The 22,884-nt window shown below is 39.9% G+C and overlaps 1 protein-coding gene across 3 annotated transcripts in view; it reads right to left on the reverse strand.

Annotated features, from left to right (window-relative positions):
• nrxn2b (neurexin 2b) overlaps positions 1-22,884 on the reverse strand; it is a 658,484-nt gene that overhangs the window by 482,214 nt on the left and 153,386 nt on the right. For 2 of the 3 annotated variants that reach the window (XM_069159138.1, XM_069159137.1), the window contains one exon: positions 13,304-13,333. The exons of the other annotated variant lie outside the window; for it this stretch is intronic. In XM_069159138.1, coding sequence (XP_069015239.1) covers positions 13,304-13,333 — 30 coding nt within the window. The remainder of the gene's footprint in view (positions 1-13,303; positions 13,334-22,884) is intronic. 3 annotated transcript variants of the gene reach the window in all.

A 22,884-nucleotide genomic window follows, 5' to 3' on the forward strand; every position in this document is an offset into this window, starting at 1 on the left:
ACAGACTCGGTAAAGACAGACATGATGACTGCTGCGGAGGTTTAAACTATAATGTTAGTTAATACAAGATGCCTGTTTGTACTGTAGGTTTGGCTGCTGGTTGATAATGCTAGTTAGCAGTGTGGGAGCGCAGACTTTGCTTGGTTCACTGTGTGAGAGGTGGGATGGTAATGTTACTTTTTTAAATGGTTTAAAAAAAAGAAGAAAAAAAAAGCCTGTTGTTTTATCCTGTCTTAATGGGCACAGGTCAGCTGCATATCTTGCAGCTCATATGACCTTGTTGTTGCTTATGAATCCAAACCATTTCCAAATAACCGATGTTATGTGACCTCTCTTCCTGACAATGTCTTTGCCTTCACAGCAGACTCTCCTCACGGTCGCTCGATTTTACTTTCCAACCAAGTGTGTGTATTTTCTTTCATTGTTTTGACCCTAGATGAGGCAGCTATATTACCTTGTTACTGTAGCCTAGCAGGGTGATTGTGCAGATGAGAGCTGACCCAAACAGAACAAATACATTTATTGAAAATTACTCATGGCAGAGGGACTTTTTGTATAATTGTTGAGATCAGTTGTTTTTTTTGTTTTTTGTTCATCACCCAGCCTTCAACTTTTCACATCTCCTACGACTTTGGTTATCTTTTTCAAATGTTCTTTTCTACCATCATCCTCTTTCCTTCCACTTCACCCTCCTCCCTCCATCTCCTACTCTATCGTATATATGTGCTGCTCCATGGCTCCTGCCTATTTTATTTTCTCCTCCTCTCTCTTGCCCCTGGTGACCTTAATTACAACATGTAAAAACCTGACCTGGATCCAATTTCCAGCCTCTGACCACACTGCCCCCAGATTAATTCCCAAAAGGCCAAATTCAATTAAACTCCTGTCCAAATAAGGACTACAAATGTAGTTAAAAAAAAATAAATAAAGAGGTGGGGGAGGCAACATAAATTCATACCGTTGAATCTTGGAGAAAAAAAAAAGCATTAAGGACAAAGGTCCACACAATTAAAAGAAAAACACAGAGGGCAAACACAACATATGAGGAAATTGAATTTGCTCGACTGCACTGGGTGTTATTAACCACTATCTGTCAATGGCTCAATTACTATCTCGAGTGAGGCCACAAGTCAATCACCTGAAATGATCTACCCTTATTAGAAAGTCATGGTGCTTTTAATTTTTCTTTTTTTTTTTTTTACATCATTAGGTAAATGTTTATCTTGCATCTAACGGTTAAAGAGTTTGTTAGATAAAACTAAATATTTAAAGATGCATGTTCAACTAGGCAGAATAATGCACAGCACTTTGTGTTTCAGCTGAATGTGTCCTGAATCAAACTGTATCTCCGTTCATGTCCCAAACAGTTCATATTGTATCTGTCCCCACAGTTTTAAAAACGGAAGTATGGAAAGATGTATAGTGTGTTTACATCACTGCATCCAGCTAGATTTTCTGCTGCACAAATTAGCAGTGCCACAGGACCTATACTGATTTGAGTGAAGTCTGATTTAGTTTTTGGGGGCATATTCCATGATTTATAATCTCCACAGATTTTTTTTTTTTCAATCTCTGTTAAAGAGCTGCCATTCTTTGCTAACTGTATGTTGTTTCAATTGCGGATTTTTTTGTTTAAACATAAAGGTTTTAAAACTAAAGCTAAAACACAATCTCAATAGACAGAGCTCTCTCAACTCTGCACCATTATACTGGGCCATGTAGTCTGCGAGAAAGATATGGCACACAGTGGGTCATACTGTGCAGTGCCATACGGTGATGATGTGTTTTCATTACATATTCGCAGGAGGGAATTCCACAGCCAGCCCACACTGTTATTGTCCTGTTTATGAATACCGCCTTCAGCCAGACACATTTAAGTCAAGGTCGACCAATTAGCTCCGAAGAGCAAGAGAAGACAAAAAAAGAACGTGTAATTTAAATGACTATATTTAAAATGCACTACTTTTTGCTGCAGTAAAGTTGTTCAACAGTGCTGCACTACCACGCCTGCGCTTTTACAATTCATGTGGCAGATGGAATCCTCTCTGCTTTTCCGATTCTCTTTGTTTGGCACTGCTTTGTCATGTTCCAAGGTCAAGTCCATTTCTCTACTGGGATGGTGATATGAATGAAACTCTACAATCCTAACTTTATCATTTTGAGCTTCTTTTGATATCCTAGTCAACTTACCCTTTACAACTGTACTATATTTGAATCTGCACATTTAGTTTTTGATGGCATTGCACTCTCAGTGTAGCAATCTGAAACCTGGAAAACATATTATGCTGTACCTGCCAGAGTTATATATATATAATTTTTTTTTTTTGTCATTCTCAAAATGAAAAACAAAGACAAACATTAAACTATGATTTATATAACTCAGAATCACTGAATTTTGTTATCCGTCAAGCAGCAAACTGTCTCACTTTCAGACACAAAGTCTGAAAGGGAATATCTACAGTTGCGTACGAATGTGTGTGGGTACGGCAGTGTGTTCCCATTGCATAGTAAAGTGGGAGTTCTCTGGGCATATGATGTGTCCTGTCACTTTCTCTAAGTGAGGCTGCCAATAACGAGGCGTGACTAGCCTGGGAAACACAATGCGGGCCCTCCAATCAATCTCGGACGGGGCACATGAGGACTGGGACTGTCACACACCTCACACTCTGCCATTCGCTTTACCCAAGGGGCCCACTGAAGGTCATACAAGGTAGCCTCAGTCCAGCCTGTCAATCAGCATTATCATCAAGATTGTGATTACACTTCATGACTGCGATGACAAGGATGAACTATGAATTCTGGTCATTTTTTTCCATAATTTAATTGTACTGTGGTAATTGGACTGAATGTTCTAACATTTACGAGTATCATGATTTGATGTTTGTACACATTATTGACTCAGTTTGTTACAGTCAAATCAAAATACAATTTATTCTCCCTTTTAGCTTTTTTATGCACGTATTTTCTGTCCAAATTTAACTTTTATTTTGAGTTAAAAATCATGATGGTAGTATAAGAACACTAACAAGCTGCTACCAGAGTGACCCTGTACTCAGAGATCTACACATCCCAGGCTTTTCTTTATACAGTGGGTACTGTATGAGGCAGATTCAGGCTGCTGTAGAGCTCCATCCATTTTAGCCTGCTGCTGTGTCAGGAGAAATTTCTGCCTGTGTGAGGACTTCTGTCATCCCGACCTAATGTCTCTGCAGCAGCCTTGCAGGCTTCTAGCCAGACACCCCCCCCCCCCACACACACACACACACCCGACGCACACCCCCAGGCTGCTGAACAGGGTGGAAGAGGTCACTGCTAAAATTTAAATGATCCTTTGGGATACAAAACGAGATTTTTTTTTTTTTTTTTTAAGCTGGATGTGCTCATGTTGTGTGAATGAATGTGGGACCTCAAACTGTAAAACAAGCTTCTATTTAAACCTTCATTTAATATTAATTTGGTTTCTATAAAAAAAAAAAAGGAATTTCAAGCTTTATTCAGTGTTATTATTGGATTATGTTTAAACTGATAGATTCAAAAGGATATTACAACATTTTTAAACCTGGCAGTAAAGTATGAAAAAGTTCTGAAATGTACATATACAGCTGCCAAAATTGTTATTTTTAGTGACAATTATTTTAATAAAAAGATCGGCGTCTTCATGTTCAGCAGATTCATTTGAAAACTGCCTTCTAGTGTCAGACTTTGAACTTGCATCATTCTGTACAGTTAAAGTTGAATATTTAAGAGAGGCAACATTGAGCAAAAACATTCCTGACTTGCAAAATAAAATATTGCTTCCCAGATTAATGTACTCTCATAATATTTATTATATCAATAACCAGAGACATTTTTACTGGTATTGATTACATTAGTTTTAAGTAATTGTGGTAAATAACGTAATAAACAACGAGTGAGTTTAATTACATTTCTACTTGACCTGACCACATTTTCACTAATTATAACTTCCAATCAAGAATGAAGTCACTAAGGCACAATTGGACCTCTGTTGCTGCCCATTCATATCACAGAAAACCAATGCAGTCTGGTGGAGGACACGACGCTAACTTTCTGAAAGTACTTTAACAGCTGGGAGAAGATGATGGGAGAATATTCCCACCATCTCAGATAACTAACGGGGCACCACATATTTGGCCCTCAACAAAACCTTACGACTGTGAAGCGAAGTGATGCTGAGGAAGAAGAGGAGCATGTGAGTTAAAAAAAAAAAATATATATATTACGAGGGTAAATCAATATGTTCCGAGACGACTGCTCATGCACCACAGCACCGTGACGTGCACGGAGCATGAGAAAGATGTAACCGTAATAAACAGAGCCCGGACAAAGTTTGGAGCTTGATCATCATCAGTTGCTGGGTTACACATGTTTTTGTGAGCGGTGGATCGGGTGCTTCGGCAATTTCTATGAAAACATGACCAGATTTTGTATCAAACGGAGACCCTTACAATGCTTCAGGAGGGCTGCGACAACGACTCAATGAGCCTGGAGAGGTGTTCTTGGAGACATTCACGTTTTCGAGGGGCAGAATGTCACTGTCCAAAACTTTAAAAAGGCCCACTGGGTGGGTTTTCTTTGACATTGACAGGGCTGCGTGTCATGAATTCATCCCAGGAGGGTCGGAGTGAAACCACGGAGCTCTGATGTGATGTTCTCAAGCTTCTGATGAAAAACGTTGAGTTCAAATTACCCAAACTGTGGCGATGGTGCTTGCTTGGGTTCTCCAAAAATGACAGTGCGCCCGCTCACAGCGTAATGAGAATGCACAAGTTTCTCGCCCACAACAACACAATTGCTGCTCCTCACCACTCCTACTCACCGGATTTGGCTCCCTGCTCTTTTCCCCAGAAATGTTTCAAACACTTTGATGTTCGCTCTGCTAAAGTTTCAGGTCTGCAAAACATCGCCGACGCACCCGGTCTACTGCTCACAAAAACGTGTGTAACTCAGGAGCTGATGACAATCAGGCGACTACATTTGTACCAGTTCCTCATTACAGTTATATCTTTCTCCTGGGCAGTAGTTTCAGAACTTATTGATTTATTTTGTTTGTATGTTTGAATAGGCTGATCACAGTGGTTTCAGTGGTCCTAGCTCAAGAAAGCATAATTTACCATAATGTTGGACACAATATGTGTTTGAATTATGAACTAATCATATTAATGCAGTTTGGTGAAAGCATTGTTAGCCTAGGTTATTGGGGTCATCCCATGTTGCATTGAGCACTTCAGCTCCACTCTCCCTTGCTCTTAATGCATTTGCATCTGTATGCCACTATTGCATGTAGTCTTATTTTTTTTCCCCCATTGATGTTTTGAATTTTATTGTTTATTGCATTTTTATTTCATTTGCTTGTAGTGTTCATAATTCTAAAGTGCAGTGGGACCATATTCCTTACAAAAATAATACAAATTAATTGAAATTATTTTAAAACCAAACTTTTTTGTTTCATTTATCATTTATTTGCCAATAAACGTTACTGTAAGAATGCAGCCCATATGGTAATAGAACATTTACCGGCTGAACATTTTTAAGTAATTATTCAGGATGACACAGAATATAAATCTAACGTCATTTGCAGTATTCAGACAATTGCGACTGGCAACTGCCATTTTGCCAGTAATATGTTTTGTAATTCGTAGTACAACAATTAATTTCTAGGTGACCACACGCATATTTCAGCAGTATTAACACTGGACCAACTGTGGCCTTTTGTATTCATGCCATTAAGCCCACTGCTCTTTAATTGTTTTAATAACACAGTCTGTTTTGAAAACTGCAGGTATCTCTATTTAAAGTCTGCCAAAATGTCAAGCTATATCCAATTTAATGAGTCCTTCCACTATGTGTGTGTGTGTGTCCCATTTCTATGCGTGTGTGTGTGCTGCTTGCACATGTTCACATGCATTGTTCTGTTTGTGTATGTGGAGAAGAGTAGTCTCCATTGTTCAAATGAGGTCTGCAGAGGTTTTAACTGGAGTCGAATTATAACGGCCAGGGGGCAATAGGCTGTTATCCAAGCCAGTCAAATGACATGAGCCACATGGTGGTAATACCCCCATGTTTACTGTTGGAAAACAAGCACAAGTGTTATAAATAGCAGTCAGAAATGTTGGGCTTCTAAGAATAATTGGCAATTAAAAGTGAGGAGGCTTTCAAAATAATACAAATTTGTATTCATCAACGAATACCATGTGAGTGCAGTAAAACACTTAATTAAGCCGATATGTGGTGTGATCACATATCTGCATGTGAAAAAAGAACTATTTTATTTTTAAATATAACAATTATGATAAGTTAATGGTGACAATTGTTTGGTTTGAAGCATCTCTATTGAATATTTTCCATCAATAATGAAGACTTAACATGCATCAATATTTGATACCTAATTACCAATTAGTATATTTTTCAATTAACACTTTTCACACAAATTAGAAATGGTATTGAAAAAGCTTTTCGAATATATAACTTAGATAAATCATGATGGACACCTATTCAAAGCCCTACAAATGTGTTTTAGTTCAGGTGAAGCAGTTGGACACAAGAATTAGAGTGAATATTAATCAGACTGCTTCATAATCGTATATGAACATAGACTGAACATGAAAAGGGACATTATTATTGTCTTAATTAATGGCCAATATGTTTGTGAAGTACCAATAAATTATATGCATGTTTTGTAGAAAGCATACCACATAAAGAATAAGGTCCTTTTGATTTCCCAGTTGTTCTGAGCTTATTGCACTTCTCTGTGCTTTACACAGCTCAAACTGAGGTGGCCTACAGACTCCATGAATTGTCTTCAGTGAGCTCAGACAGAGATTACTATCTTGGCCTGGACCTAGTCTATTACATTCGAGGTTAGATACAGATCGTGCTGGATATTCCCTTCATTTTCTGTCCAATATCCCCAAGGAGATCTCCATTAAACTTGCCAAGAGACAATCTCCCAGGGGCTGCTTAATTTGATTCCCAGTATGCATCATGCTGGGCTCTCCCAAAGAGGAGGTGGTGCTGGTGGCAGGGAACTTCATTCACACGGAAATTAAATGGTCCGTGGGCAAAAGCATCTGCAATTCCAAAGCCAAGGGGCTGGAAATGTTGCAGATTTAGAGACATTAACTTGCACATACTTCCGTCTATTATTGAAAACGGGAGTTTATTCGGGGCCCTTTAATGAGTTTGTCAAAGCTGAAACAGCTTGAGGGTTGCTGTTTAGAGCGAAACCTGAACACCTTGGAGACTGCTGGGTCGGGCAAATAGGTTACATCTATATTTAAATACACTGTTGTATAAACTTCATGATAAAATGGACTGTTGACATTACTATCAACTGAGTTTCATGAGACTCATACAACTACATATATACTCTGGATCATTAGCGCTTACTGTTAATAATGAATTAAGTTTGTCAGAGTGACCAAAGTAATATTATACTCACAGCATCGGCCTGCAGGAGTGGAAGGACACTATCAAAATATATTCTGTCACACATTATGGTTTTCTTATTACTGGCTTGCTTATCTATACAGGTCAATGCAATTAAAAATATATTGTGCCAATTAGAATACTACTATTAAAACCTGATTCTGCTCATTTCAATTACACTTGTCCTCTGTTCAGCACAGCTTCTTCTATTGCACTGTATATATATATATATATATATATATATATATATAAAAGGTATTGTGGTAGTATTACCTTGCTACCAGAAATATGTAGGTGGCAGCTATTTGCTAGTTCTGTTTTGTTGTTAGTACATGTTCTGTGAAGGATCGCCCGTTGGCACTGGTGTGGACTCGGGAAGTTTGTCTGCCCTGGAGTTAGAGTGTTCAACAGACTGTACAGACTCTATAAATGTGGCCATCCATCAGGTCAACAGCGCAGTGTCTTGAGGAAAACTTTGCAGTTTTGCATTGTGTATCTATTTCATCCTAAACATTAGCCACAATATTGTACTTCTATTCATTAGCTGCACTTATTCAAAATGTATTCAGTGTACAATCTAAAGTCATATCATTTCAATCCTTTTCAAAACCAATTCCAGACATTTTGATACTTTGTATTTTTATTTGTATTCTATTGAAATGCTGAAAAGGACTTTTTTAGTACAAGTTACAGATTTTTTACACAATAAAAACTGAATGCACTCCCTTCACCCAAATTTTCATATAAGTATTTTGTCTTTTCTTCCTTGTATTATGATCAAACTGATCATTTTATTTGAGGGTATTCAAGTGTGTATCTTGAAAAAAGCATTTGCAATTTAAAATTATACTGTAATGACTCCATTAAATGTAAACATTGGTATGCGCTGTTCCTCAAATGCCAACCCTTTCAATTACTCTGGCAGGTGAAAATGGTTATCATTTCCATTTATTCATGTATTATTATTGTTCACGTTGTTTATATGTCAGTTCTTTTTTAAATGATAGTCACCATTTCATTGTTAAATGAAATAGGTTGCTTTCCAAGCATGCGGCCCAGTGTGTTGCTGGCAGCCGTCTTCCAGGCAGGGAGATAGACATCAGCAGTGAGTGACTGAAGCCTGAGGTTTGTCCTTCCTACAGCCGTGAAGGACAGCCTTGGGTTTGAGAGGAGACTGACATTGATTTTCTTGGCTTGGTGGTTGTGTGATGGCTGAGGCACCTGCCTCTGATCTTTAACACTGACCAAAACCCTTTTTGTTAAAAACATGCCTCTCCTGACACACACAGATACAGACATGTGCACGTGCACACAGACATATTTAAAGAAAGCTGAGGTGTGCCTTCAGTCAAAATCATCTAATTCGCTAACATTTGGTACATTCTTGCCTTTACCCAATAGGTATATGGATTTATTTTTTTATTTTTTATCCTGTCCATTGAAGACAATCACTGGATTAATTCTGGCTATAGGGGAAGTCAATATATAGCCAGGCTTTGCTTGATGAAACAAGCATAAGCAGCTATTTTTACTGACAACTCTGATAATATGGTATCCATCCTGCAGGTTATATCTTATGCTATTTTCATGTAGCTTTCATTTAACTTAGCTCAGATGACAGAAATGAATATATATATATATATATATATATATACATGCATACATACAGTGGGTACGGAAAGTTTTCAGACCCCTTTACATTTTTCACTTTGTTTCATTGCAGCCATTTGCTGAAATCAAAAAAGTTCATTTTATTTCTCATTAATGTACACTCAGCACCCCATCTTGACAGAAAAAAACAGAAATGTAGAAATTTGTTCAAATTTATTAAAAAAGAAAAACTGAAATATCACATGGTCATAAGTATTCAGACCCTTTGCTGTGACACTCATATTTAACTCACATGCTGTCCATTTCTTCTGATCCTCCTTGAGATGGTTCTACTCCTTCATCGGAGTCCAGCTGTGTTTAATTAAACTGATTGGACTTGATTAGGAAAGGCACACACCTGTCTATATAAGACCTTACAGCTCACAGTGCATGTCAGAGCAAATGAGAATCATGAGGTCGAAGGAACTGTCCAAGGAGCTCAGAGACAGAATTGTGGCAAGGCACAGATCTGGCCAAGGTTACAAAATAATTTCTGCAGCACTCAAGGTTCCTAATGTGACCATGTGATATTTCAGTTTTTCTTTTTTAATAAATTTGTACAAATTTCTACATTTCTGTTTTTGTCTGTCAAGATGGGGTGCTGAGTGTACATTAATGAGAAATAAAATGAACTTTTTTGATTTTAGCAAATGGCTGCAATGAAACAAAGAGTGAAAAATTTAAAGGGGTCTGAATACTTTCCGTACCCACTACCTGTGGAGTAGTGGTTTAATGTAATCTTAAACTGAATTTTATATTAGACTTCCACCAAATGCCTGTGCCCCGTTTGGCGATAGATATTTTGATTTTTGAGAAAAAATATGTACATGGAAGAAGTGGGTTGCAGTGAGTAGCATGCACACTAAAGTAGTCCGTCTGTGTTGTTTGATAGATTCCATTTATTTTCAACAGGTTTGTCCTCACTTTATTTTCCACAATGCCAAGCCCTTGTCATTCTGTTTGGAAAAAAGTCAAATAAAATGTGCAGTTTGAGAAATTATACAATTTTAGATGCAGCTGCTTGTGGGGGCAGAGTTTACAGGACATGCTGGGCTACATCCTTGAAACGGTGGATCTTACACTGAATATGTTGAGATCAGGGTTTGTCTCAGGGGAGATGATGGAGATGGATCGATGTTCTAATGTCAGAGTTCCCATTCCTCTGGTTATCCTGGTGGCTGGCGTAAACCGTCAGCCCAGTTTGGGGTGGACGACAGACGGGGAAAGAGTTAAATGGCAGCGGGTTGTGGGAAATGTTAAAGGGAGGCAGAGCTGTGGGTGCATAGAGATGAAGGGATTATGGTTATGATACATCTGCTCGTAGCAGTGAATGTCCGCTGGGCATAGGGAAATATGTTCTGCCTTTGTGTTGAGCCACATAGGAATAATGAACTGGAAAACACAGAGCTCCATGGTAGTAAAAATGTGGATACTGTGCATTTCAGAGATATATTTTTATGCAGGTTTTCTGGGCTGTGGAGTAAAGCTGGTGTTTAAAACATGGCAGAATAGAACAGGGTTCAGGCATGGCTCACGGACCCAGATGACACACACAAACACACTAACATAGGATCGAGCTGTAGCTACAGGTATAAACAAATGTTTTGCTGTTTTTCGTTTGTAATGGACAGCATGCTTGTCTTATCTTGATTGGCTGATGGTAAAGGAAGCATACATGGGATGAGTCCCTTCTGCTGATTACCGATTAAAAAAAAAAAAAAAAAAAAAAAAATATATATTTTTGTTTTCAGTTCTTAATAGTCAACCATTAAAAGCCCAATGACAACTAAAGTTGTGTTTAAAGTGTGTCTACATTTTCCAATAGATATTTGTTGTTAAAGTTCCTATTAGTATCAGAGGTCCTCAGTCACACTTAAATATAAAAGTGTCAGATGATTTTGGTGCCAATCGTCACATGACATGAGGGGAATCAAACGGTTCTGAGATCGTTACAGCACCATGACATGTACGGAGCAAGGGGATATTTGATCAGAATCAGCACCTGCAGTACATGTGTTTTTGTGACTATTGGCACAGATTTAACTTCACCCTGGAGCTGAAACTAGCATAGAGAATGTTCCAATTATAAGTAAAATTCTTGGGGAACAGAAATAATTCGAGAAGGAAGGGTTGGTGGGGAGAGGTGGTTATGTTGTTGCGGGCATTAAACGTGCACTTTTTTTTTTTATGCGCTGTCAGTGGGTGCGTTTTTATGTTGGAGAACCAAAGTGCCATCGCACCACAGTTTAGGTGGTTTGTGCCAAATGTTTTTTCTCAGACGCTTCAGAACACCAAAGTTGAACACAGATGATGTGTTGACAGTTTGACCCTGTGGGATGAATTAAAGGTTCACAACCTTGCGAATGTCAAAGAAAACCAACCTGGTTGATCCTTAACTGATGTGCCTCAGACAGTGACATTTAGCTCCTCTTGAAACGTGTTTGCCACTCAAATCACCTCACTTGGCTCATTGCTTTAGTGCCAAAAGGTTTTCTGAAGCATTTCCAGGGTCTCCGTTGCTGACTTACAGAGTCTGACACAAACTTTAATGTTGGCTGCCTGCTCAACTCCATGGAGAAATGTGCACGCACAACTGGTTGCAAAAATGCAATCTTGATCAGGCAAAATAACTTGAAATACTTCCTCATGAAAGTTTATTTTTTCCATCTGCTCTGTGCACGTCACGATGCTTCGCTCTGTTGGCACGCAACAGGAGCATTCTTGGAACATTTTGATGAACCCTTGTATATCTAACAAAATGATACATGGCTGACAGAAGTTTGGTATATCTTGAAACCAACACCATTTTACTTAAAACATATAAAATACAATGCAATATTACCAATTTACAGAACTTTCCAAGATAACATGTTTTCCTCCATTTGTTCCGTATCAGAACAAATGATCAGATGAGGGGAAAACAATGTAAAAGTAATTGTCAACTGTGAAACAGAGGAGAGGAGGCTTCTGCTCAGGCCTGCATGAATCATGGGCTACAAAGATACAAGAGAGGAGGCCGTCTGCACCCCAGTAAAGGTCAGAGCATGCACCGCACTTGTTCACTTCCTTTCTCTCCTGTGAACTTTGCTTTTTTTTTTGTTTTCTGTGAACAGTCCTCACTGGGAGGCCCGAAGCAAAGAAAGGTCACAGAATGAGGAGAACATAACTGAGGGGGGAAAAAATAGTCAGACTGGTGCTCTGTGTGGAGTTTCAAATGCATTCTGGCAGCACAGGTACACAATATGACATCAAATGTTCACATGAAATCGGTTGCTCATATTTATACCCCTCTGAAAAATATGTCAAATACATGAAAAGTCATCAGATGAGGAAACAAAAATCAAAGGGATAGAACGAAGAGTAGTGTGGCAGAGATTAAACAGATATTGCGTGACGTGTGTGTGTGTGGAAATGTACACAAAACAGAATCAATAACATCCAGTGGTCATAGCAAGGTCAAAACAATTGCGGACACATTTTCGCATAAAACAGAAGACGACGTAATTTAAAAGTTTGTCAGAACTTGAACTGTTGCCCTTTAAACAAATCTGAATGCCAAACAATGGGAATGTCAGCAGAGTGGTGATGAGAAACTCTGCACATTCGACAACACTTTCACCTTGAAGTGTCAGTGAATGGGATTCTGGACACATTTTGCTTTTGTAACTTTGACCATCAAACACATTTCCAATAAAATCAGCAGGTTTTTATTTTTATTTTTTTTAAATGGTTTTTTTTTCTTCTTTTTGGTGTTTGTTTTCTTATTCTTGTTCAAACCCAAGCAGGAGCGATAGCAGAAAAGTGTTACCTTCAGCCCCGGGGGTCAGGTCGTCGGGGTCAAAGGTGGTCAGGTGAAGGTCCAGGACGTGAGCCATAGGACAGGACAAAGGGTGGGACACACATTGGTGGAGGTCACAGAAAAGCACAAAGATATGGCGGCAGGGACAGGGAGGAGAAGCAGGAGGCACAACCAAAGAAATGAAGAGACGTGGAGGGTGGCCGAGAAAGGGGCAGCAACAGACGGAGGATGTTGCAAAGGATTAAAAGGCAAGGGAGGATTTGGGAGGAGATGGAGGGATATGGCACCGAGGGAAGGTGAAAAGCAGAGGAGGAGGGGAAGCGGTAGATTCGAGGGGCTCGGGGCAAAGAGGCTGAGTCAATTCCTCTCAAAAAAACAGAACCAAAATAAAAAGGAATGAACCCATACCTTGGTCGTTTAACGTCAGGTGCGCCAGACCTTGAAAGGGAAAAAACAGAAAAAAAGAACAGAAAGAGGAAGAAAAGAAGGTCATAAAAGGCACGGGAAGAAAAAAAGCATTGTCACAACGTTGGACTGCAGTTTGTGACAGACATCCCGGGGCAGACTTGGATGTCAGAGTTCAAATCAAAGGTAAAAACAAGAGAGAGAGAGAGAAAGAAAGAGAGAGAGAGCGAATAGAAACAGAAAACAAGCAAACACTTCTTGAGTGAGGTGTGGGGGGGTTTAGAAAAAAAAGCATTTTCATTTGGCGCAACCCCCGAAGGCTATTGCTCTCACAAATGCTTTTTTTTCCTCTGGAGTACTTATGGAACACACAGAGAACTGTTTGGCAGAAAAGGCTTGAACTGGATTTCTCATACTGTACTCATATATATACATATATACATATATATATAAATAAAATAAAAATCTGCGCTCTGCAAGGTCTCACACAGACGGGGGCAGAGCTATTTCTGGAAAAATGCTACAGGATAAAAATCACCACAGCATCACAACAGTCACTTTAAATACGTATTTAGCTAACTGTCAGCTATTGTGGTCACATGTAGCCAAACACACACATTGATAGAGTAAAAGGAAATAAATGTACAAAGAGCTGCTGCTGTAAGTACCTTCTGAATGCGGGCACTAGCACACAGAAACCATTTCACACACTGAGCCATCCATACATGCAAAAAAGGTTCACAACATTATGACTGTGTGGAGATTGAAGGGTTTTTAGGACACAACATCAAACACCCGTTCAACACAACCGTACCATAATCTCCAGACAAAAAAGGATCCACACGCTTAAATCTGCCATTCAAATAAGCAACAGGCGAAACAATGCCAACCTTTTAAATTAAACTATCAGGAGTAAGGACACTAAAAAAAAAAAGAAGAACTTGCAGTCTCTAAATGTCTTTAGGGCATCAACACAAGTCATTATTGTTTCATAACTCTGTATAACCACAATGATATATACAGCAAGAACTCTCACTGTTTGGAATGTTACTTTCAGTCTGCATGTAGCACCTGTGCTGTACGGGGGGGGGATCATGAGGGAAGATACTTGGCAGGAGGGGAAATATATGTTCTAACAGTGTTCCCGGGCTGTGCACATACAGCTGCATGTCTTGTGGCGAGGATTCTTGGAAGCAAACCGTACAAGACTGAGACAGAACTAAGAAAAGAAATGAAATATTATGGCCCGAAGCAGAGTTTATTCCCAAATAAAATGAATGGCTACAGCAGATTGGATGTATCCCCAGGCAGCACAATATATAAACAACACCTGTTGAACTAGAAGACCAAAATGTCATATATTGTTTTCGTGTACACTTGTCTTTTCTTGATCAATACAGCTTCAAACAAAAGACTCTTGACAATACCAGCAAACAGCTCGATCTACATAAGCATTTAGCATCAAGGAAGTGGGGGTTCATTATCATTCACCTGCAAGAAGAGGAGCACCACAGAAAAGTCAAGATTTGTGTTCAGTCTTTCAGACTTGAGATGAGTCACAAGCCTGAATTATTTATAAATACGCAGCAGTTACCTATCAGACATTTTTTTTTTTAATTTGTTTTATTTTGTTTTATTATTCATGGTTTGGTACAACACTGAACTGCATGTACTCTGAACTCTTTCTCAGGAAACCTTCTTTTCTTGTGGACATTCTGTTTACCGATGGTGATGAAAATCAACAAGTCTGATCTGCAGCAATCTAGAAAAGTTAATCATTCATTCAGTCGCTAAGTTATGACTCAACAAAGCGTCTCACTTATCCTCTTCAATCACAAATGTGCTAAAGCACTGATTTTCGAACTCCAGCACCAGCAAATAGAAGCAGCAACCTTTAGAGCAGCACTAATCAACAGCTACACTTCAGCTTCCATGCTCAGTAAATGTAGCGGTGTTCATCTCAGGGAGGTCTGTGCAGCAACATTTAGTCCAATGACTGACTAACTGAGGTGCTTCAGGCTAACTAAACATTCAGTACCTGGTTTTTTTCCCTGCATACCAACAAGACAAATACGTTGTGTAATGTCTCAAAAAACAAATCAGCACCCAACCTGTGTGCTTCAGCAGGAATACACCCATGTCTATACCAGCACCAGTCAGCAGGCAAATCAGAATACAAAGCCTACAGAAACTCAAATGACTCTTAACTACAAGCTGTTTCCATTGTCCTCTCTCTTAATAACATCTGTGATTCAGGGGCAGAGGAAATATACAGGCAGAGTGTTTTATTTATCTGGCTGCAGTCCGTTTCCTGCCAGCCCTTTGCAGGAAGTCCAATCATTCTCACTCTGCCTCTTTCTTCTGTTTTTGTTCCCTCGCTCATAATCCATTAAGGAGATAAGGCGAAGGCTCCTGCAATGAAACAGAATGGCGCTGTCGCTGCATACCAAATCATTCAAATACACCCTCCCCCACCCCCCAACCCCACCTTCTTACCCCGGCCTCATCCAGCTGAGGCAGGCGGTGGCACAATAGAGAAGGGAAGACAGGAAAAAAAATGCATAGATGAAGAAAAGACACAGGGAAAAACACAGCAAGTTGTCAAACGGCATCTTCAAAGCCCGTGTTAACTAGAGAGCCACAGACAGGTGTGAAGGTGACGGAGAAAAGCCAAAAATATATCAAAAGGAATCATTCTTTCCAAAGCATTGCGTCAGAACGTGAAACAGAACATTATAACAGTTTATAATAACAGCTTTTGTATGTGTAAATTGTAAAACGTTTCCTTTTACACAACATTTCACCCAAAATACTAAAGACATAAAAGATACACACAAATGATGTTGGATTGGCACAAGCATCCAATGCCAGACTCCAGATCCTGATCAGGGTGTGATAGCTTTTACGAGTGGTGGTTTGACAGAGAGGAGGCAGCATTTCAGGAAATGTAAATTATCGTAAACTATAAGACATCTGAATCCGACAGACATTTATTTCTTAACTTCCACCCTGCATCGATATTACGGGGCAAATATAATGACCACGGCCACAAGCAGCGCTGCTGGACACGTACAGGAAAACCTGACGGAATCCAACTCCAATCTATGAGTTTTCTCTTCTCCTTGACATCTGAGCATTTGATTACATCTTTAATTCTGTGGTGAGGTACAGATGGGAGTGCCTGACGGAACCGGCCACCGTTTGGAGAGCGGCTCTGATTGGCTGGTTATGATTGAGTGGCAGATGGAGCGGGGTCATAATTCTGTCATTAGGAGGAGACGTGCTTGCGTCCTATTCTGGGATACTCCTGTTCCCCTCTGTTTTTCCTCCCTTTTTTTTCTTGCCCACCTTTTCTCGCTGCCTGCCTCCACACGCAGCCCTCCATTAGCCAGATGCAGCTGCCTCCTGCTCACCTCTTGCTCATCTGCCACTTTCTTCTGCTCTTCTGTCAGGTCTGATGAACACGAGCCACGACTGTTTTGCAAACTAATGATTTTCTTTTGCAATGACTATTGGTTGCTCATGATAAAAACGAGAATTTATCAACCACCTAGAAATAAATACAAGGTTAATACTATGGATTTGGATACGGTGGATGGAAAGAACAAACACGAAGAATAAGGTCCAGTATTTGTTTTTACTGAATGTATAAAGACTTAAAGAATATTTGACCTTAAGCGGTTCTGACATCCCATTTGGACCCATGGATCATGTTGGGATAAAGTGTAATGAATAAAGACAGATTCAGAATTGTTAAGTAACACCTTTGTTTTGTAAGCTGCATTCAGCGGGAACAGCATGTTCCTCAACGACCTTGTCAGACACTAATCCGTCACAACGTTCCTCAAATATTTACAGATTATGAGCATCAACGTCATCCCACACCCACACACACACACACACACACCCACACCCACGTGAACAGATGTGTTGGGTCTCGGGGCAGCGGCGACGACACGCGACTTGAGGGGACAGAGAAAAATTGGAGTCATCATCATTATCTCTTTCTACCCTCTCTGCACTTCCGTTCCCCTAACTTCCTCAGTCCCTCGTTCATCAGATGGACGCACAGACTAAGTCAGAAGGAAGAATGGGTTCGCTTTTCAGGCCTCCTGTGGCGTTGCGATGGCATGTCAAATAGCATCATCCTCCAAGGACTCTCACCAACATATGGCTACCGCAGTTGACATGTCTCCTGAAAGCACACACTGACAAAAAAACCCCCCCAAAAAAACATTTCTTTACTCGCTGATTGCAAAACAGAAGTCGCACAACAGCAGTTAAATCATATTTTGAAGGACACTTTAGTGTAAGCAGGCATTACCAAAAAACAAGAACTGTCAGTGTAGAAAGGTCATGAAATACAAAATTAGATCAATAAATCCTTTTACATGCAGCTTATTGCTCGGTGCATCCTTGACACAAGATATAAAACTACACACTATCCAAAACATCCACAAATCAAGGGCTTTTTTAAGACCTGGGCCAAGATAAAGTTTCACAGTATGATCATCGATGTGTGTCTCTCGCTGCCTCGAAGTGTAAGCGTGGGGTCTCAGGAAACAACCCGGAGCAATTTGTAACAACATCTGCTCTAAGATGTTGAAATACGGTTATGATTGAATGACTGAATATTCACAACAGTAGCCTGATCTATAATGTAGTGTCTTTGAGCAGCTTAAGTAATATCGAAGCTGTGGCAGAATTTAAAGTGCTTTAATAATTCATTCTGGAAATCTATTCTTTGAGAGAGAGGTAGAGATAGTCGGCGGTAAGGGGCTTAGAACCTTTACAATCTTGCTTCCATGTCTTTCAATGCTTTAAATTATTAACATAGAGCTTTGGCTGTTTCAAAGGATAGAGACATGTACTGTAGTAAATTTCTGTGCTTTAACATCAAGAGAAAATCTTGCTCATTGGGTCCACAGCAGCTTACCGACAAGGACTGCAGCTCACTGTGAGAAAATAGAATAGCCGAACATGCAGAGATTGAGCACTCGCCTTCAATCAAATAACCAAATGAAGAACCGACCAGCTTTGATCCCTTGGTCCTAATCCGGTCAATAGGTTAAGCTGTTGTCGGTGCAGACATTGAGCCAGTGTTCCTTTAAGGAATATACTGCCCTGTATAGTGCTGTATAAATACCTAATCTCCAAGTAACTGTGCTGTCTCTTGTTTTGCACATACAGAGTGTGCCAGAAAATTACAGATGCCCGACATAAACCCAAAGGTTCTGAAGGAATCCTTTAAGGATTTGGTTTGGCTTTACCACATGCTGCTTTCATAGTCGACAGGGAGCAAAGGTCAAAAGTTCAGAACTGCTGAGAAGCCCAAGTGGAGTTTATGAGCATGTGTGTGTACACATACATTTGATTACCCTGGAAATACCATAGAGAACTCTTGACCCCAGGCGAGGCACTTAAGCTAAGCGAGGGAAGCATTACATCTTTATGGTCACTTTCCACAGCAGCAAGACCCATCATCTGTCAGGAGCGATGCACTAAGTGTTGTTTGGAAGCCTGTCAGATAATGTGATTTACTATTCAACGTTTCAATTTAAACACAGCCACACAACGCAATTAAGATTGCATATTCAAAGGTTTGAAAATGGATGATGTTCTAACCTACGCTGCCGTGACAGTTCATCCAACACACTCTTGTCTGTCTGGATTTGGGTGTTTTAGAGTGACATGAGCACTGTCCAAACATAATGCAACATTGAAGATATAAAGCATACCTTAAAACCTGTCAATGTGTATTTTCATTCAGCGTAAGATTACCCATATTGTAAACACTTTGAAAGGTTGTTTATTGTGTGGGGAGATCATAAAGCAACACAAAGATATTGTGCTCCTTTATATCTTCTAATAAACTCCTAAGTACATCACGTTGACACTTTTTATTCATTAAAACACAGCTAGTGTTGTTGTGAAACGTGTTTCAAAAAATTAATCAGAGCAACTTGGAGATCGGTGAGTGGTATAGCTGTTCCATCTTAATTAAACAGTTCATAAATTAAATGGACCTCCATAAGTCGAGCTGCAGTACTTGGCCTAGTTTCAGGTTTTAGCCATTGAAGTTAACACAGAAGGGATGATGATGATGATTTCTTCGCTCATGCTAATTTACACAAGACTAAAGACGCTCAGAGGAGCAACAGTGTTTTACCGGGTCATAAATAAAAGCCACACAGCATTCACTTCAAATGAAGGGCTGTACCAACACGATACAGAAATATGGTGGCAACCGTGGCGTCCTCATGTCCTAGAGTTTATCTGAATATTTAAACGGGTTGCATTTTTTCCCACTTACACAATGTTTTCTGGACTGGAAGAGCCATCCTAGGTTCATTGTGTAATAACCAATAAATTCTGTATCTGACCTCTATTTTGCTTTCATTTATGAGGTCAAAATTCATCAGTAGTCCCCGCGCAGATCTACAGCATCCATCTGTCCTTCCTCTCCTCTTCCTCAATTCCATCTGCCTGTGCTGCAGATGTACCCTCCAACCGTTCTGTGGTCCATCCGCCCCTCTTTCAACAGCCAATTTCAGGGAATGAATACATCTGATTGCTACTTCTGGACTCTACTCATTAGAGGAGCTGTAAGTGGGGAGTGGGCAACAAAGTGCATTTCTCCCTGGGATGTCAGAGGCTATAATTGCAATGTCAGATGTGATGGAGAAACCGGCAGCATTGACAGGAGGAAGGAAGGAAGCCAGTCTTCAAGTGGACGATTAGCACGTGACCACACCTTCTTTCTTAAGTACAAAACCATCAAAGTACCTCAACCTCCCATCAAACACACACACACACACACACACACACACACACACACACACACACACACACACACATAACCTAACCAAAGCTAATAGCATCATTTCAAATCCTTAAGTCATCCTTCTGCTCTTCTTGTTCTTGAAATGCAACTTAGTCCGATCATGTCGTTCCTTACTGATATTGAGTTTTGTTGATCTAAAATTACAGAAAGATATACAGAAATAAAATATAATTTCAGTTATCAGCAAAATGTCTCGACTACAAAGATCTGGAATAAGAATGATTCCTCCAAAGTCAAGACGGTGACACCATATCCTCCACCTCAAATTATAGACATTTTCAACTCCAAAGTATAAGAAATGATTTGTAGAGGGAGATATTTTTGTTATCAATAACACTTCAACTACAAAAGTAATCTCATATTAGTGAAATAAAGTAAAAACAACAAATCACTTGGTCCTCTGAACTGTGGAAGCTCAACTCTGAGGCAAAGTGATCTACAGGGACATTAGTGCCAAATAGCACCTTGCCTTGAGCGTTTGTTGATGTTTCATGTTTCATTTTGACAATCTTCTCCCTTCAGCCTGCGTTTAGGAGCTCAATCCTGTTTCCCTCCACTAACGGAACCACACTGTGCGCTGTAGATTTGTGTTCCAGGAAAAATAAATAAAAAATGTAACGACTTTTCCTGCAAATGCAGCTCCCCGTGAGGTTCTGACAAGGCGACTTCCTGTCTCGTGTCGGGGAGTGGGGGGGCGGGGGGTGGGGGGTATCAGCAGGTAACAACAAAAACATCCCATAATGGAAAATTAATGTCTTCCAACTGAGATGGCGCACTAACTTCATTTAACTCGTCGGGTCGGGTAAACACCATTAGACCAAAGAATCTGCAGTGCTCCTGGAAGTTCAGTCATTTGAGAGAGCGGGGTAATTATGGCAAAATTAATGGAAATTTGTGTAACAAATGTATTCATAATTCATGTGCCTATTTTGTGAAGCTGGGATCATCTTTCTGAGAAACGATGAGCAGCTTGATTTAACTGAGATTGGAAAGTCCCAACTGGTGTCTCCTCCTTACTCACAACAGCATAATGGTGTGTTCCTTTGCTGCACAATGGTGAATAAAAAGGCGATCAAGAGGTTCTTTAAACAGGCTCTTCAGTAAGTGGAAATTTGTAAAGCTAATATTAAATAGTTTATCCTCATAATCAGCCTTAATCTCTTAATTGCCCTTAATGTCATTTAGCAAGTGATTTCCTTGCTGTTTTCGCACTGTCACTGTGTGGTCTTAAAATTAAAATCTCAAGAGTATTCTTAAGATAAATCTTGACTGGGGATGTTTTCTTGCTGAATGAGTACAGTATCTGTGCTCAGTGCTTGGGAGGTGTCAAGCATTTGAATCTTAATACGAAACAAATTAATGTACAATGCACAGACTGATGTGCTGACAATCTTCTGTCCAGCCATTATGATTTATGAACGTGATGCAATGCCATAAAATAACAAAGCTCAACCCTAAGCAACAAATCTCGAGTTACTTTTTCCTGGAGACACAACAGTATCTCGTTTAGTTTCAGCTGCTGAGCAAAAAGCCCTGCTGCTTGCCTTCATCTTGCCAAAGTCTAATTAGGCAAACTGAACAAATAACAGCGAGAGAGAAGTCCTCTGCATATTCAAACAAAAGGGCTCCTGAGTTCGAGCAAGCAGAAGGAGCGAGAGGGAGAAAAAAGAGAGAGCTGATCACAAGAAAATTAAACGGTACTGAACCTTGTAAACAAACATTTCAACAATGTTAAACACAATGTAGGGGATGTCTGGTGCTGCTGTGGTGTGAAATATCTGCTTGGAATGGGGGTTCACGTATGATGGACAGCGAGAAAACCCTCAACAAGAAAACATCATATGCGTTTGAGCGTATTTGTGAAGGGGTATGAATAAAACTATGTCAAAACAAAAGGTTACACATATAAGTAGTGGAGCATAGTGAGGCTTCTGCTCATGAGGTTAAACAGGATCCATATTTCTGCTCATCGTCCTACCGGCTTGGAAATGACTAAGTCCGGTATTGCCCTCATTAATAATTTTTCCTTTACTGATATAGTGTGTTCCACCTTGAAGTGTCAGCTATATTTCCCTGTAATATATGGAGGTACTGTAGTCTTCCAGGACCATTGAGGTGAAAGAGAAAAGACAGACACAAATCTTTTTTTTTTTCCCCTGCAACATCGCAGATTATTATTTTTTTCTTTCCAAGTTTGGTTCTCTTGAAAGTCATTCATCACTTTTTAGGCCTTCTGTGGACAAATGCATAGGATGCCGCAGCCAGACCTGTGTTGGCATGGCAACTGGCTCCAATATCTTTCTTATCATGACGACGGCCATGCTGGTATGTTCGCATTGTGCTTGACATTCCCCTGCTTTCTTTCTGTCTCTCTTCCTCTGCCATTCCCGTCTTCTCTGGGCTGTCTTTTATTCTTCCTGTTTCCGAGACTCCATCATCCCTTCTTCTTTTGTTCCCTCCCTTTTTTTGACTTGGCCTCAACACTGTGGAGCTCACTTTGCCTCTTCCTGGATCCTTTTCTCTGCAAATAATCAAGCTTGCCATTATGTATTGTATTACATCATCCACCCAAATACATAGCGCTTAACTCATAAAGGTCAAGGAGGAGGAAAACATGAAAAAGCTTATACAACTGACTAAGATAATTGTGTAATTGTATTAAGAAAACAGGAATCTGCGATGCCATTCACAAAATTGTCTGCTCGTCGCCCACTGAGGTAAACTCAGCAGGGATTGTAGG

The sequence above is a fragment of the Embiotoca jacksoni genome, unplaced genomic scaffold (assembly GCF_022577435.1).
Source record: "Embiotoca jacksoni isolate LCO1_2020_lvr unplaced genomic scaffold, fEmbJac1.0.p SCAF_24, whole genome shotgun sequence".
NCBI lineage: Eukaryota > Metazoa > Chordata > Actinopteri > Embiotocidae > Embiotoca > Embiotoca jacksoni.